This window comes from Corvus cornix, chromosome 1 (assembly GCF_000738735.6).
Source record: "Corvus cornix cornix isolate S_Up_H32 chromosome 1, ASM73873v5, whole genome shotgun sequence".
Classification (NCBI taxonomy): domain Eukaryota; kingdom Metazoa; phylum Chordata; class Aves; order Passeriformes; family Corvidae; genus Corvus; species Corvus cornix.
The window spans coordinates 1,582,865-1,601,063 of NC_046332.1; the positions used below are offsets into that span (position 1 = coordinate 1,582,865).

Genomic DNA, 18,199 nt, shown 5'->3' on the forward strand with positions numbered 1-18,199 from the left:
CTTTTTCAGAACTGACCTGCTCAGAGGCTGCTGGGTGTTAAACTTGGGTGGGAACTCCTGGTGGAGAACAGAAAACTAAAATTTCAGATATCATTGTTTCCTCTGGACATGTTTTGTCCTCCTTGGAGCAGGTTAAAGTTTGTGGATGCCTTCAGAATCAGGAGATGCATTAAATGCCACCCAGTTACCTCTGGAAAGTCATTTTCCGGGTGGAAAATTGATATTTTCTGAATTACAGTGCCTTTTTAATGGAGGTCTTGATCTTGGCAGGCTCCACCTTCTACAAACACCTCAAAAGATGACCAGGAAGGAATTAGTAAGGGGAGAAAAAACAAATATGTGGACATACTTTGGGGAAAAATCATTCAATTCATGCACTCCAAAGTTTTTGGACTCTTGCCTTGCTTGTGGGGTTGGGATGAAATGCTTTTTGCATTGATGGAAAAGAGGCTTTGAGCTTAATAATTCATGTATGGACATCTTGAGCTTTGTTTAAACACTTTTGTCTGTCATCACAGCGCTGGCTTGAAATAGGATTAGGGTTTGTTTTCCTTGGCTTCCCGAAATTTTGCTTAAGGAGGACTTTAACTCCATTATTAAGCCGTGTTTACTATGTAGGAACACTGACACTGGTGAGGAAAGCTGGGGAAATAAGTAATGTGCTCCTGGTGTGCTTGGCTGCTGCTTTTTGGTTGTTAGAACTTTCTACAGCGCATTTGCTTTCATATCATTTGGTGGGAGGAGGGTGATTTAAATATGAATTTAATTATTTCCAGTGGTAGGAAAGGAGTCCTCTGTAGCTGTGTGCTGTCACTTCTGCCTGCAAAATTGCAGCTATTTATCCTCCTCGAGGTCCTGCTGCAGTCAAATTCCAGATGTCAGAGTTTGCTGGGGTTTAAAAATGATTTTAATTTTCTCAGAGGTTTGGAGAGGGTGTCAGGATTGATTTGCTGTCTGCAAATAGAGGCTTTGGTTTTGTGGCCTCTGAGCATGAAAGACAAACTCAGGGTCACTGTTTGTCTCTTCAGAGGCTTTGTGAATATTGAAAACCAACTTATCCAGATCAGTCTCCTTCTGGAAACACTGCTTTTCGGGTAGGGATGATGAGAAGGCTGGTGGGCAAAATGGAATGGGTTGGCTTATCCTGATGCAATTGCTTGTGTCTGTAGCAAGTGCAGGACCCTGTAGTGGCCTCAACCTGAGCAGGAAATATTTTTAATTGTTTTCAGGGCTCACAAAGAGTATTGTGCCTTTTACAGGCAGCGAGATGGCAGTAACAATTCCAGATTTAACCTCGTTTCCCTGTTTTCTGAACTGCAGGATAGGGGCAAAAAGAAAATACAGATGCTTAGATGTTGTGTGAAGTTGTTGACTGTAATGATTCCTCTGGAGAAGCTTTGTGGTGGTGATTTTTAGGGAAAATCCCAGTGTTTTACTGGCAGGTTGGTTCTCCCTGGCTTCACTCTGTGTCCAGGGATGTTCAATCCAGTGGTTTCCAGTTGTTACTTACTGGCTGCTCCCTGAGCCTTGATGAGACCTGTTGATTCCCGTGGCCTCCCTGTGACTTTCCCTCTGGAGCATCTGATGATGGTTCACCTTTGGGAAAGGTTGAGGGGTTTTCTTTGAATATGTTACACTAAAAATGAACATTGAAGAGTGCAAGGCTAGAAGAGCAGGTACCCAAGGTGGTGGGGACTGGATCGACTGAATTCCTGGTAGGGCTCGGAAAGGGTGGAGAGCTGGCTGAGTTATGGACTAAACAAGCCCTAAATCTCTGCCCAGTGTCTGCCACGTGTCCAAACACTGCTGTGTCCTCGGGGGACAAAGGAACCTGTGTCAGCTCCACAGGATGACTGGAGATTTTCCCGTCTGGGCTTCAGTAAAGCTTCCCACAGCATTTCCCAAGAGAAACTGGCTGCTCATGGCTTGTTTAGTGGGTCAAAAACCGGCTGGGCCCAGAGAGCAGAGGTGCCCTCCAGGGCTCAGGACTGGCGCCAGTCCTGGTTAATATCCATATCCATGATCTGGAGGAGGAGATTGAGGGCACCCTCAGTTCGCAGCCCCAGGTTGGGTGGGAATGTTGAGGGCAGGAATTCTCTGTAGAAGGGTCTGGACAGGCTGGATCCATGGACTGAGGCCAGTGGGATGAGGTTCAACAAGTCCAGTGCCCTTGGGTCCCCACAGTGCTCTGGGAGTGGGGATGAGTGGCCAGAGAGCTGCTGGACCCGGCGGTGCTGGTCCCAGTGTTCTCAGCCAGCAGAGAAGGATAATTTGGTTAAAAACGATGCTGTTGGAGGGAAGATTCACAAGCTGCAGGGTTCTTGTAAAATTAAAGCACAGCCTTGATGTAACGAAGAATAAAAGAAGGGAGGTGCAATGTGTCACTATTTATGGCATTATAGTAATTCTGCTTCCAAAGCAGATCTTTAATTTGTACCCTGCTCGAGTTGTTGACTCTAATTTATAGTCCAATAAACCCATAGATTGTTGCTCAGGGCAGGCCAGGGATATTACATCAGGCCAGGCCTAATAATTTAGGAGCAGTTCATTAAGCTCAATATCATCTAAGGTGCAATTGCTTTTATGGGCTGGTGTGTCCCATTTGGCACCACCTGGTTTATTCCCCGGGTGCTGCTGCGTCCTGAATCCATGGCTGCAGCCCAGCAGTAGCTCATCTGATTGCTCCTGATGGGGGAATTCAGCTGTCCAGTGGTGACATGAGTTGCTTTCCTACACCTCTGCCCTCATGGCAGGGGTTTGGAGCTGGATTTTCCAACGCAAACCATTCTGTGATTCTGTTTGTGTGCCCTGCTGATTCTGAGTCTGTAACTGGTGTTCGTTGAGTTTTGGTTTGTGGGGTTTTTAGGTTTCTCTTTGGTTGGTTTATTTATTTGGTTGGCTTGTTTTGGGTTGGTTGGTTGTTTTTAGAAGCATTTTTTGTGTGCCACAGGCCGTAGTTTTGACAAGGCACTATCGATAAGGTTTATTTGCTTCTTTTAAACACCTGCCAGCAGAAAGCAGAGTTCAGCCCTCTCTGAGCTACTGTTTGATTCTGTCACATTTATTCTGTGTTCCTGCACGGCCTCAGGCAGCTGCCACGTTTGTCTGCTGGTTTCCCACATGCATCAGCTGTGTGAGCTGGGAGCACTGCATGTTGATAACTCAGTTCTGCACTCAGCATGGAGCACAGCAAGAGGAAAAAGACTTGGCCACAGAAATAAATCTTCCAGTTCCTCTCAAGTCCAGATTTTCTGCTGGAGACCTTCTAATGCAGGTGGTGTGTGAGGAGAAAACATCAGGCTGTCTGATGGGCAGAGCCCAAACTTCTGGACAAGATTCTCCAGACAAAACCCCCAGAGAGCCTAAAGATCTCCCCTGAGCATCCTTTTCTCCAGGCTGAGCCCTCCCCAGCTCCCTCAGCCACTCCTGGTGCTGCAGCCCCTTCCTAGCCCCGTTCCCTTCCCTGGACATGCTCCAAAGTGTGATTTTTTTTTAATGGATCATGTAAGTGACCTCAAGCTTGATCTGCTCCTGTAAATGGTCCAGATCTGTTCTATTGGAGACTTGGCCAAACTGGATGGTTCTGTGCCTGCCTCTGGCAACAGTTCTCCTGCTGGGAATGCCAACATCCATATGCAGTTCTCCCTGTGGCTTCCTAATTTGAGGTTGGGGTGGGGGCATATTCCACCTTTTTCCTGTCTCCTTCCTCCTGCGAGGTCAGCTGTAAATTAGGTTGGGTTGTGGTCACAGGCTGCTGCCAGGAGATTTGTTGACACTACTTCTATTATTTTTTTGGTTTTTTCCACTCTGGCATGGTGCAGTCATTGCTTTAGGCAGGACTTTTTGGAGGGGTGAGCCTAGGCTGGAGAAAATCAGTTCTGATGTTGTTTCCTTGATGGATGAACAGTTGGTAGGAAAGCTTTGCTCATCAAAGATTTGTGTGGTGGAAAAAAAAAATGTTTTAAATGTCAGGCCTCCCTGTTTTTGTCCTCTCCATCCTTTGTGTTGCTCCCAGAGCTGCTGGCTACAGCCCAGGAGATGCTTTGGGAAATGCCCCCAGTGATGAGACAGGTAAGGGAAAAATCAGCCAGGTTTGGGTATTAAATGCAACAAGAAAATGTAAAAGATCACATTCCTCAGGGAGTCTGCTCCCGCTTGGCGTCAGAGCTGTTGCTTTCCCTTTTCTCCTGGTTCTTCTGAAAGCTGCAGCCTGTTTGGTGCTGGAGTAAATCCAAGGCGAGGTTCCTTGTAGGCTGAAACAGCAGATGCACCTCCCACCTCTGAGCTTCCTGGCCTGCCTTCGGAGAGGAAGGAACAGAGAGTCCTTATGGATCTCTGTGAAATACTCCTGATATTCTCTCAGCAGATCTGGAGCAATAATAACCACACTGCTGACGAGGCTGTAAAAAATGGGAAATCTGGCTTAGCACGTGCTATATTTAGAAATGCCATCAGTCCCAATGAAATGGGAGCCGTGGATAATCCTGGTAATTCCTGTGACAGAGGACTGGAGTTTTTGGGGTGGGTGTCCTGCAGGCAGACAGTTGACACCCTCAAGTGGGTTTGTAAATGAGGTTTTACTTTTCCTGTGCGTTGTGTAGGCAGTGCTGGCTGTATTTTCATTTTGAAAAACAAACAGGTGTTTTATACCAAATGTGCCTTGATATAATTAGTCATAATTAAGAACCATGACTGCTTTAGCTGTTGATTGAAAAATTAGGCATTTTTCTCACCAGCTGCTTCTCACTGAAGCTGCTTTGATGCTCTCAGATGCACTGAAAAAACCCAGCCCAGCCAAAGGCAGAAGAAGTTCAAGGCCATTCCTCCCCAGAATTCCCTTTCTCAATGGTACAAACCTCTGCTTAGTGATTGTGATGACAAAGCTCACAGAGGTGACAGATGACTTTGCAGTGACTCTGCAGGTGACTTCCCTGCCATGGGTTTTGCTGCACAAGCAGTTTTGCTCTTGCAGGAAGAAGGAGAGAAATGGGCTGGAAAGCTTTCTTTGCAGGGGAAGTAAAAATCACATTATTGTAAAATTCGACTTTTGTTTCTTTACTATGCATTTATCTCAGATTCCTTCAGGTCCAAGATGTTTGTCAAGATCTGAAGAGAGTAGGAAGAGAAAAAACTGGTTCTGAGTGTGGTCAGCAGCCCTTAGAGCATTTTGATGTCTGCCAAGGTTCCTTTCCAAGCAGTAGATTGAAGAGCTGCTTTGCTCCATGAGAAAGGTGGAGAAGGATCACTGAATGCAGGTGTTACACCTTGGTATGGGACAGGTTGTGCCTCATTTTGGGCCACAGTCTCTTCCATAAACAGGAGAGAGGTTGTGTGGTTGGGATAAAAGTTTCCTTTGGGATGGCATTGTGGACACTCTGGGCATGATCTATTCCTGTGCTTGGAAATTATTTTTTATCTATCCCAGATGTGAAGCCAAAAGCCACGTTTGCCATTGTCTGTAAAATTCCAGGCTGCAGACCAGTGGTGCTGTGGGAATTCTTTCCCTGCATTCTTCCCCAAGCTGGGATCTGTCTGGTCCATCCCTCTCCTGGCCACCACAAGGGCTTTATCTCCAACTTGCTGAATTCCACGTTGGGTTGTGCAAAGAGATGGTTTGAGAGCAGTTTGCTCATCCAAATTGTCCCCAGTCATGTGGGAGAGCTGCAGGATTAGCACGTTTTTCCTGGCATGATTTATGATCAGGGAGTGATGGGGTAGGAAAAACCTTGAGCTTGGGGTTATTTTCAGTGCAGGGTTTTTTGAAATTGCTGAAATTGCCCTCTCCAGGTTGTCCTCTGAAAGGGGAGTGGAAAGTCAGGCTGGCTGTGCTGGTGTTTGACAAACTCTGGAGTGCAGCAAGGTGCAGGAGCAGCAGTTTGGCAGATTTGCTATTTCTGTGCCACCTTCCATTGGAGGCGCTTTAATCAACGTGCAGCTCTTGATGAGAGGGATAATTATTCCCACTTCCACAGAGCTGAGAACATGAGCCAGGTTAAAATGTCTTTTCTGGGATTGCAAACGACTTTGTGGCAAGGAAATGAACTGAGTTTCCTTCCCAAAGGGCAGCCCTCTGGGGTGCTGCTTTGCTTCCCAGCAGAGATTCCTGGGCTCATCCCACAGTGTGGGCAGCAGGGGAGGGGGGATTCTGCCCCTCAGGTGAGACCTCACCTGCAGAGCTGCCCCAGCCCTGGGGCCAGCAGCACAAGGACCTGGAGCTGCTGGAGAGAGCCCAGAGGGGGCCCCGGAGATGCTCCAGGGCTGGAGCCCCTCTGCTCTGGAGCCAGGCTGGGAGAGCTGGGGGTGCTCACCTGGAGAGGAGAAGGCTCCAGGGAGAGCTCAGAGCCCCTTGCAGGGCCTAAAGGGGCTCCAGGAGAGCTGGAGAGGGACTGGGGACAAGGGTTGGAGGGACAGGACACAGGGAATGGCTCCCCACTGCCAGAGGGCAGGGATGGATGGGAGATTGGGAAGGAATTGTTCCCTGGGAGGGTGGGGAGGCCCTGGCACAGGGTGCCCAGAGCAGCTGTGGCTGCCCCTGGATCCCTGGCAGTGTCTAGGGCCAGGTTGGATGGAGGTCTGAGCAGCCTGGGAGAGTGGAAGGTGTCCCTGCCCATGGTGTGTTCCAGCCCAAACCATTCTTTCGTTCTGTGAAATGTTAAATTTGCTCTGGTTCCGGAAAGGTGACTCAGGAATGTTCCTCCCTTGGGAACTCCTCATCTCCCAGGCTGTGTCTCTCGCTCAAAGCCTGTCTTTGTGCTTTTGCTGCAGATGCTCCAACTTTAAATGAAGAGAGAGAAAACAGATTTAACTGGGCATGGCCCCTCTCTTGGGCTTGGCACCATTCAGGTGCTGCCCTGGCCCTGGAAAGCAGCAGGAGATGAAGCAGTTGCAGGGCCTTTTTCAGCACATGCACTGAGGCATTTCAGGTTTTCAACAGAGCATTGAGGCTCTTGCTCCTGCTTAAAACAGGATGGTAACAACTTGTTCCTCTTGTCTGTGAGTTGGCTGCTTGCCTTTCAGCCATGGTGATGGGTACTGAGAGGGAATAGCTGCAGGGGAACCTCCTGGCTTCTGTCTAGACACGCACGGCAGAGTTGTTACATAATTCAACTTTGCCATGCCAGAATTTATCAACATCACATAAGATGTCCTCTTGCAACAACAGTGATGTGAGTGTGATGTGTCAGAGCTGCTGGGAAGTGGGAAGGGGACTTTTTGTAAGTCAGACCTTCCATTTCTTTGATGCAGCTTTTATTAGCCTATAAATTTTGCTTATTTTAGTCCTCATTTTTGTGCCTCCCAGTGGTTTCTGAGTAACACAAACATTTAGACACCTACTGCTTTACCATTTTCCTTGCTGCTTCCTCAGCTGGAGACCAGCTGACCCTTCAGGCAGAATTGCTGGATGATCAACCCTTGCAAATGCTTTTCTAAGATGTCATTGCCTTGTTGCTTGTGCCACCAATGGAGGGAGAAGAACGAACCTGTGTGGGTTTCCATGTGGGGAAGTGTTCTGCTTTGCCTTTTGGTGTTGATGCTCCTGGTTTAGCATTGTCCTTCTGCATGTGCTGGTGTGGGCACTCTGCAGCCATACCAAAGTGACCACTGTGACACAAGGGGGGCTTTGGGGAGGGCAGATGTCACTTGCTGTGGAGGTACCACAGGCTGATATTTGTTGGTCATCCCAAGCAAGGTTTTCCTAGACCCAAACTGGGTGTAATCCAGGGAAAGTGGATATTGATACCAAGAATGGCACCCACTGCCTCTTTTACTGTCAGGACTTTGTCTTCCAGCACCGGCTGCTGATGCTCCTGCCCTTTCAACCAGCACAGAAATCCTTGGTTTGTTTTTGTTGTGCCAAGCATCATGACAAAATAGTATTTTTAGATGTTGTCTTGCAGACATTTGCTGCCAAGGGTAAGATGCAAGGGAAAAATTGTCCAAGGAATGAATTTACTGTGTGTTTCTTCTCCCAGTCCAATCATTTGCCCTTGGATCTATTTGACATCTATGTCAGATTATTTAGGATCGTTTACAGAGCATTTTACAACAGAATTCCTGTAAATGCTTCTGAAATATAGTAATTCTCTTGAAATAGGGATAAATATTCAGGATTTCTCTCATCCACTGTTCTTCCCATATTTAAGCCGTGCTTACTAAACTCATCAACACCCAGCAGGACAGAGCTGGGGACACATCTGAGCCTGAGCTGGACAAAGGGCAAAAGCAGTCAGGGGCCAGGACAGAGACAGGGTCAGCAAAGGCAAATGCAGAGCTGGTTCCCCTGGCACTGAGTGATCCACTGAGGTGCGGAGTGGTTGGGTCACAGCTTTGCTGAGGGTTTTTAGAGACTGCAATCTTCTCTAGGCCTGGTATAGGGCCCAAATGTCCTATTTCCACCTGGAGCCAGAAGCTGGCCATTAAGGAAATGCCTTTAAAACCCCCAGGATACGCACAAAATGTTCCTCCTGGTGATAATATTCTTCTGAGATTTCTTGAGTAAAATGTAACACTGAGGCCATTACATTTAATAGCCTTCATTGGCTGTGTTCTTAGGTAGCTTATATAGTCCTTTTTTTTTTTTGAGCCTGCTTTTATTAAAGCTGCTTTTAATCCTCACCCCCTTGCCCCAGGATGCTGCTGCCTTAATTAAAGTGGACCATCAGCTGAATGCAAGTCAGCAACATCATGTGCCTTTGCAAAGGACTGTCAGGAGGCTGGGATGAGTTGGCAGGAATAACACCCACAGGAGGTGCTGAGGATGAAATCCTCCTGCTGCTTGATGCTGATGAGTGCTCAGCAGGGATGCTGTGCCCAGCAAGGTGCCCCACTTCAGGCAAGCCTTGGACCTCAGCCAGTTGGTCTCTGCAAGAACCATGGGCTGTATTTTGCTTTCCTTCCCTAGATGAGCCTCGTCAGTAACGACTGAAAAATCTGGACCTATTTCGTCTGGAAAGAAATCTGTCTCCCCTTGGCGTCTGAATATGCAAAGTGTTGGTGAAAAAAAGGAGGTTGTAGTGCATTGTTAGCATCAGGAATGGGTTTGGAATACTTGGATCGTTCCATGAGTTTGCCCAGAAGCACTGGTTATGTTGGCTGGGCAGAATCCAGTCGGTTAAAAACACATCATCAGGAGCTGTGGGAGTAAATCATTCTGTGGGGGATAGGTTGGGGATCCCCTATCACTCTGTCCTGTTTGCTCATGAATCAGAGGCTCCCTCAGGGATTTTTGTTTACCTCTGCCTTCAATGAAAGAGGGAGGACGTAATTGCTGGAGGCAGAGCTGGTCCAGGACATGATTATTGCTGCTGAAGGTCCCCAGGGGCCACTAACAGACAGAAAGAGCCCTGGCTCCAGCTGTGCTCTGTGTCTGGAACAGCACAGGAATTCCCATCTTGGTGCCATCAAGGGTTGCCTGTGCTTTTTGTGATGAATGCTGGGGACTCAGTGAAATGCCGCCTCTGTTGGGTGATGGACACCTAGAGAGAAACTGGTCCTCTGGCAGACTGTGTGGGGAGGGGGGGGCAGGCAGCTGTGGGTTATCCCTCAGTTTAGATCCCTTTATCCCTCTCCTTGCTATTTAGGCAAGGAAAACTGCCTGATTGCTCCCAGCTTTGTAAGCCCTGGAGCCCGGAGGGAATCAGCCCTACCCTTTCTGGTTGTGTTTTTGGAGTCTGGGAGCTCGAGGTGTTTTACAAAGTGTAACAATGATATTTTTAGCGATTTGGCTCTTTTTAGTTGCATCTGTTGAGCTGCAGTTCAGCTCCAGCAGCCCCAGCAGGAGCACATATTTCAGGAATATGTTCTCCGCCACTTTCTGTGACCTGCTAAATGGAATTGTAAATGGAGCGTGTCACAGCTCAGAAATCTCATTCATGGCCTTTTCTAACAAGGTGTGCAGAGAACCATTAGCCCAGCCTTTGCCATAATCAAGTAAGATGTGTCTGAGATGTGCACTGACTTGCTTTAGGAAGCATCTGGTTAAGTGTCAAAGCCTCAGCAGCCAGAGCAGCAGGGTTTTCTTCTCTTTCCTCCTTACTTCAGACCCATTGTCCGTCAGACCCAATTTCTTCCTTTTTCTTCCCGTTTCTGTAATGATTGGCAGGTGCCTCTTATGCAAAACCACAGCGTGTTACAAGGAGTAAAAAACCTTGGCAGTGTTTCTGAAGTGACCACACTGGCTCAAATTGGCTGTGCTCCCAAATTTCTCCTTCCAGTCAGTCCCTCTCCTGCCTGGAGAGGGCCATAGCAAATGGGAAAAATCTCATTCCTTATGAAGTTTGAAGGAGTAAGCCAAGACAGGGAGAAGGCAGAAAGTTGAGGATGAGGAGTAAAAAGCAAGAGGTGGAGGAGGTGTTCAAGCAGAGCTTTGCACCAGATGGTCGCAGTTGCTGGATGAAGAGAAAACAAAACCATTGGGCAGGTTACAAAGTCCTGTGGGAGCTGCCTGATGCACTGTGGAGTCCTGCAGACTCCTCCTGCTCTCTTGTGTCCCTGAATCTTCAGTCCGAGAGAGGGATGAAAGCCTGATCCCTCTGCAGCCTGTCAAGGTGAGGGAATTTCATCCCAGGCACCTTGGTTCTGCTCCGGATGTGCACAGGGTCTGTTAGGCCAACATTTGCTGCTGAAGTATATTGATCTGCTCACTTAAATGCTTCAAATCCTTGGAGTGCAAGGTGCTTTCCATTAGTTCTGTTCCTCTGCAAGATGAGATTGAGCTGCTGGATGTGCTTTTGGCAATGAAGGCTGATTGCATCCTGGGCTGTGACGATGACAGTGCAGCCGGATGTGGGTTTTCCTCTCCAGGGACACTTGAGAGAAGACATCTGAGCACTGAGGGCTCCCCATAACTAAGGCAGGCTTAGAACAGACAGAAGTGAACCCACTGGGGCCACCAAACTGTTTGGAACAGGAGCCAGGGGCAGAGAAGGAGGGGCTGAGAGCTGGGGTTGTGCAGCTGGAGGTGGGAAGAGAGGATTTTGCTGCTCTCGGCAGCTAAGGAGTAGCTGTAGAGAAAGTCACAGAATCATAATTTTTGGGGGGTTGGAAGGGACCTTAAAGATCATCCCATTCCAACCCCCTGTCATGGCAGGGACACCTTCCACTGGACCAAGCCCTATCCAAGCTGGCCTTGAGACCTTCAGCCATAATGGCCCTTGGCAAGAGGCAACGGGAACAGTCTGCATCAAAGGAACATCCAGTCAGACAGTCGGGAAGTTTCTCCCCATGAGGGTGGTGGTGAAACCCTGGAGAAGAATCCAGAGGAGGGTGGGAATTGAAAACAAGCCACTGCTTTAAGGACTCCGCATTCACATACTGAGAGTTTGTAATGAAAGTTTGTAACTTCTCCTTAGGAATTGGGGTGTTGTTCCCATTGACGAAATGCTCCAGCTGACACTTGTTCTTGGTGATCCTCAGTTTCTGGTTCTGTTGGAGATGGAGTCATCCTTCATCCTCAGAGATGATTTAAGAACTTGCTTGAAGATAATCTTTTGTTTGTTTGGACGAGGTCTGATTGGGTAATCCCGAAATGAAGAATGGTGCCGTCAGTTTTTCCTTTGTATTCTCTGGATAAATGTTAGCTCTCCTCCTTTCCTCTCCAAACTAATACTGACAAATGCCTGCAGCAGACTGATTCTTGAAAATGTCAGAAAATAGTGAAGTGCAGACTCCTTAATAAACTCTTTTTTGTATCCAGGAGTGAATTAAAATGATCTGAAAACACTCTTGAGTGATGGTGGTGCTCCAGTCAGAGTCCAGCTCTTGGATTTGCTCCTGAGGTAGAGAGCGATTGCTCAGGACTGCATGGCCTTGATCCCTCAACAAACCCATTTATTTGCTAAAGGCAGGTGCCTGGGCTGGTGGATATTTAGTGACACAAGGATGGTGTGCACTGCAGGGAGATAAAACACCTTTGAGGCCTTGTTGTGTTTCCAAGTTGGAGGGTGTGGTTGTGTTGGATATCTCTGATTGTTGTCTGCACATAGAACTTCCAGCAGGGAGATTTACAGTGTGGAGCTGGAGGAAGATGCCCAAACTGGATTTTGTTTGTGTGTGTGATCAGCTCCACGTACTGTTGTTTTCCATCTGCTCGTGCATTGCCTGCCCAGTGCGCTGCCAGATTTTTGGGAGGGCTCAGTCTCCTTCCAGTTTCCTCTCAGCAGAAATTCCATCCTCAAGCCAAGATGCCCTTCAGCAAGAAATTGCTTTAAAATATTAGCTTTTCTATAAAAGGCTTCTGTTTTACAAAACTGGATTTTTTCTGATTTAAAAAAAAAAAAGCGGGGGGAGAGGAGGGGGCAGACATTGTTAAAAAGCTTCTTCCTGTTCTAGTTTGATTTTTATTTCGTTATTTAATTATTTTTAATGAATGAACAGGAGGTTTACTGTGCTCAGGAGACAGAGGATGGGTAGAGTCCTCCACAGGGACTGAAAGCCATGAATTCCCAGAGGCTTTGACTTGAATAAGAGCTTTCTTTGTGGTGGATGACTGGCAGTTCCAGAAACAAGAGGGTCGGCTTCCCCCTTCCCCCCCGTTTCCCCCATTTTTCTTTCTTTTTCCCCAGTTTTTTCCCCTCTTTTTTTTTTTCCACTCCCCCCCCCCCCTTTTCCCTTTTTCCTCTTTTTTCCTTTTTATTAAAACAAAAGGCATGCCCCAGTTGCCGCACTCATCTGACTTAAACTTCTGCACAACTTTAGGTTGTTTCCTCTGCCCAGCATCAGTGGTGGCTCCTTCTAAAGTTGACAGGAGCCATGGAATCGTTTGGATTGGAAGAGACTTTAGGGATCATCTTGTTCCAGCCCCTGCCCGTGGGCCAGGACACCTTCTACCAGACCAGGTTGCTCCAAGCTGTTGATATTCTCTGGTTTTCGGTCTTTGAAAGAAAATACCTTTTATTGAGGAAGATCCATCTGCTCTGAGGTGGATCTCCTCAATTCCCAGCACCCACAGCCTCCTCCCTGTATTTAAGGTGGAATCTTTAGGTGGCATCTTTAGGTGGACCCTTTGCTGTGGTTTCAGCTGCTCTGGGAGAGCTTGGGGGCAGAGCAGGGGTGACGTGAGCACGGCACAATCCTCGCACTTGGATGTGAATCCAGGAGGGAATGTAAAATCCATCTGTTCCCATCTGAGCTGTACTGGGATGAACTGCAGCACGCTCCAGCAGTGACATTTGAGTTCCTTCACAGGAAAGCTCCTGTGGGTGCACACGTTGGACTTCACCCACGTTGATGGAATGGTTCCTGTGAGCTCATCTGTGTGGGAATGGAGCCCTAATCCATCCAGCACTGGCATTTCCTCAGACCCATTCCCAGTTCAAAGCAGGCTTCTCTCTTTCCAGTTCCTTTTCAAGCTCTGAGTGGGTTCTGGGTGCCAGGGCGGATGCTGGAGGCGTGGGTTTGCTTAGGACAGGGTTCTGCTGTTTCATCCCGAGGCTGGGAGGTGTAGGTGGATCTCAGGGATGCTAATCCTGCTTGGGATGAGCTGACAAGGACTCCAGGAACCAGCACAGGTGGAGGATGGCATTTCAGGACTGGTGTCAACTGGGGTGACTCCAGCAGCTTCAGTGGAGCAAAATCCATCTGTTCTGTTTACTCCACGGACTGTCAGGGGATCATCTGGCTCTGGCCTTGGATTTTCTTGGCTTTCATGGATCAGACCTTGAGCCAAGAGTGCTGTACTGCCCCTGCTTCCCAGCTGGGTCCAAAGGAACAGTGAGGGGGCAGCTGAGCTCATGGGGCAGCATTTCAGCAACCTTGGGGAATATATGTGGTAGTAAATAAGGAATTTAATATGTCTCACATGTTGAACCCTCTGTTTTGCCTGCAGGCCCCAGGCAAGGTTTGGGACATACTTCTGATAGAACCAGCTTAATTATGTAATTTAAGTCAATGTTAATTCTAAATATATTGAATTTATTTATAACTTCTATCACTATATAAATATTAATTATATTACTCTTAAGACATACTATGAAGAATATTAATTATATTATACGGTTAAGCTTGTTGATCGTAGAGTTCTTTTCCAACCTTTCTAAGTCTATGATTAATAATCCTGTTAAAATATTTAAACCTCAGGAAGAGGGGCACATGTAAATGCAGTGATCACCACTTCAGAGCAATGCAGTCTCACCCTGGGCAGTCCTGGTTTTTAAGATTTGAAGTGTTGCTTCTCTGTTCTAAGTCCAAATCACGCTCTGAATCCTGAGACCGTGCTGATCTGCTTTATGGGAGGAAAGTGGGCAGTTTGGTGATCTGAAGCCTTGATAAGGAATCATCAAGTAGATATCAAATGGACCATGAGTGTGGCTTCTCTAGAATTCTCTAGAACTGTCTTGTGTTAAGCTGGGAATTCAGCCATAATTCAGCAGGGAACAGGTCTGGCAGACAAATCCATAGATTTGCAGAGTGGGTTGGGTTGGAAGGGACCTCAAAGCCCATCCAGTGCCACCCCCTGCCATGGCAGGGACACCTTCCACTATCCCAGGCTGCTCCCAGCCCCGTCCAGCCTGGCCGTGGACACTGCCAGGGATCCAGGGGCAGCCACAGCTGCTCTGGGCACCCTGTGCCAGGGCCTGCCCACCCTCCCAGGGAACAATTCCTTCCCAATCTCCCATCCATCCCTGCCCTCTGCCAGTGGGAAGCCATTCCCTGTGTCCTGTCCCTCCAGCCCTTGTCCCCAGTCTCTCTCCAGCTCTCCTGGAGCCCCTTTATGCCCTGCAAGGGGCTCTGAGCTCTCCCTGGAGCTTCTCCTCTCCAGGTGAGCACCCCCAGCTCTCCCAGCCTGGCTCCAGAGCAGAGGGGCTCCAGCCCTGGAGCAGCTCCGGGGCCTCCTCTGGACTCTCTCCAGCAGCTCCAGGTCCTTCTGCTGTTGGCCCCGGGGCTGGGGCAGCTCTGCAGGTGGGGTCTCACCTGAGCAGGGCAGAGGCTAAACCTGCATTGGCTCTGCAGGTTGGATTTGGCAGAGGATAAATTTCTAGGAAAACCTCCTCTAAAGGAATTTTTTTTTTAGAAATCCTGGTCAAAGGATTTCTTTAGCTCACAAGTGGTACCATGCTGGGAGGTGTCTCCTGGCATATGTGTGGTCATCTGGAATGAAATAGGTGAGAAATAGGAGGAAGTTTGACTAAATTGAGAAAGTCCTCGTAGGAGGGGTTGGTGGGAGCGTGTATAGTTAAACCTCATAACATCTCCTACAGATCTTAGAATAAATAAACTTCCTGAGCTTCTCTGCTTTGCTGTGCCACTGCAGTAAATAATGCTTTGTCTGGCTTGGAGAGTTGCAGCAAAAGAGACTGGCAGAGACTTCAGTTGACCAAAACTAATCCCTAAATTGGAAAATCTGTCCCCTGTGATAATGAATTTCAGTGCTGTTTTAAACAAGATTCAATCTTCCAGCACAAGAGTGGGTAAAATCCAGCGTCACAGATGAATCAAACATTGGCTTTTCTGTGGCATATTCCTTTAATTTGTGGGGGTTTTTTCCCCCTAAATCCCTTAACTTGGAGTTGGTTTTGCTCCCACCTGGCGTAGTGTGGGGACTGGGGATGTGCAAAAGGGGTGGAGAATGTGTGTGAAACACTGATTGATTTATTTATTTCTTATTAAGGATTCTATGATTTTTTTTCTGACAAAAATTTTCTGGCAAACTACAACTTGGTAAAATGTCTCTGTCATCATTAATTTCCTTTTGGGGCTCTTCTGATTGTGTCTGTTGATCACTGGATCAGAGAATGGCTGGAGTGGACCTTAAAGATCAAATATTCTGTGTTTTTCTGAAAGCCCACCCAGAACTGTGCCTGAACTCACTGAAGGATGCCTTAAGATAGAAGAATTTGCCTGGGTTTTCACAAAACCAGCAAGGCATGGCAAGGGCACCCTCAAGGGCAGACCCAAAATAGCATTTGGAGAGCTTGCCACAAGCTCTGCTGCTTGCATGTAAATAAGAAGGGGGAAATTGTGTTTATATATATGGGAAAAAAAAGCTCAAAGGTTTTGAAATGTTTTCCTTGGCTTGTTTATCAAATCAGTGTCATCCACTGCACGAACATCAGCAGAGCTCAGCCCAGACTGACCTTTAAAGAGCTGGAGGGTGGGATTTTTTTAGCAATGTTGGTCTTCAGCATAAAAAGGGCATAAAACCTCACTTGCCTTGGAGAACCCCAAATATATATGGGAATATAACCCATATTTAACTTATATGTGCAAGGAGGTGTTAGACCCAAGCGGAGAGGGGGAAAGAGAATCCCAACAAACAATGGGGAAAGTGAGGTTTGGAATCCTGGAAATGTGCAGGCTGCAAGGCATCCAGAAGGAGGGGAATGGTTTGGATTGGAAGAGACCTTAAAGCTCTTCCAGTCCCATGGGCAGGGGCACCTTCCACTATCCCAGGTTGCTCCAAACCCTGTCCAACCTTTGGAACACTTCCAGGGATCCAGGGGCAGCCATGGCTTCTCTGGGCAAAATTGGGTGTCTTGATTTGGGTTATACAGCCAAGAATTTGGAATTTCTAGCAGAAAACATCATTTTTTGGCATAGCAAAAAATGAAACAATTCCAACCCTTTTTATTGCTTTCTTTTGGCTCTTTTTCCTGTGGTGGAGAATACAAGGAGGAGCTGTGTATCACAGGATTGGTATCCAGGGTGATGCAAAATAGTCAACACACAGTTAAGTAAATAACTCCAGCCCTTAGCATGGAAAGGGACGCAAAAATTAGTATTTTTTAGTGTTTCTATTCGCTATATTGGTTACAGTGTTTTGCATAATTAAAAATCCAGGAGAGCTCACCAGAGAAAAGAGCATTTTCCAAGAAGATCAATGTGTGCTCAGGGTCCAGAAGGGAATGACGGTGGTAGAGTTGCTCCTGTTCTTTCCAGTTTTCATCCTTCCTTGCTCCTTGTGGGAAGAGAGGATTCATTAGAATATTTTCCATGCAGAATTTATTTCAACAAAAGACCCCTCACCAAACAAAACCCCAGCTCCATATCCAGAAGTGTTCCCTCTTCCCTGACAGCTGGAGAAATGCTCTTCCAGCCCTCCATAAGATGTATCTATATAAATGACCCTCTTCCCAGAGCTGGGGAGCAGGGTTGCATCTCCCAGGGAGCAGAGGTGCGAAATCTGCCCTTGGAAGTGCCTGTTTACTCCACAGCTGGGATCAAGTGGCATCCTATGGACACTGACTTCTCTTTTTCTCCGCAGTGGGAGCGCCTCTGGTTCCTCATCCTCACCTCATCCTTCTTCCTCACCCTGGTCTGGTTTTACTTCTGGTGGGAAGTTCACAATGACTACAATGAAATCAACTGGTGAGTAGAGCTTCCCTTAGGAAATCTGGCTGCCATCACGCACCTGCTCAACACAGCTTTGGATTCATCTGGATCCTTTGGATGGAGTTGCAATGATGATAAAGGGAAAATGAGGTGGGAAGTGGGACTGAAGGAGAGCTGCTTCTGCCTGGTCCGTGTGTAGATGTAACGTGGCCTCACATCTCCACTGCGTGGCTGGGTTTTTGTTTGTTTGTCTCTATGGTCGGCTGGGTTTGGAAGTGGCTGAGCAATTTGGCTGCAACTATTCCACAACATATCCGTGGCAAAAATTCAGCCTGAAGCACATGGGTGTGGAAAATATTATACAAAGTTGGAAGGAGCTGAAAAGGAGCTTTGCAGTGGGATGTGCTGGAATTTAGGGTGTTGCCAGCTGCCTCCAATGCTGGAAATTATACTCCCTTTTATTATTCGCAGCATCTTAAAACATTTTGACAGCACCTTGGGCTGTGTTCTAACCAAACTGCTTTGACAGCGTCTTCTTGTCAAACATAAGATGTAAAGTGTATTTTAAAACACAGTGGGGAGCTGATCCCTTAAATAAATCATCTGCTTTAGATGCTGGAGCTGTGCGAAGGGAGAGTGTTTACCAACATGGTGATGTGAGCTGGCTCCTCCCAGGAGGAAATGGGTTTTTCCTCTTTGCTCACACCCACACTGTGGCAAGTGAAACCATCACCATTGCTCTGAATTATTTGTAACAGCAGCATGATAAAAATGCCTTTTCTAAAATGGTGTTTTGGAACCTCTCTCTTCTTCAGTTAAACCTTCAGAGAGGATGTGAGAGCTCCAAGTCCGCCCCAGTGCGAGACGAACACTGAGCTCAAAGTTGTGAAAGGGCTAAAAACAATCCTGTAGAAATGAAGGAAAGCCCTGG

At 47.4% G+C, this 18,199-nt stretch overlaps 1 protein-coding gene across 3 annotated transcripts in view; it reads left to right on the plus strand.

The window, feature by feature from the left end:
* The window catches only part of GDPD5 (glycerophosphodiester phosphodiesterase domain containing 5), a 106,313-nt gene that overhangs the window by 59,310 nt on the left and 28,804 nt on the right, over positions 1-18,199 (plus strand). For all 3 annotated transcript variants that reach the window (XM_039556043.1, XM_039556056.1, XM_039556049.1), the window contains exon 3: positions 17,201-17,304. In XM_039556043.1, the coding sequence (XP_039411977.1) occupies positions 17,201-17,304 (104 nt within the window). The remainder of the gene's footprint in view (positions 1-17,200; positions 17,305-18,199) is intronic.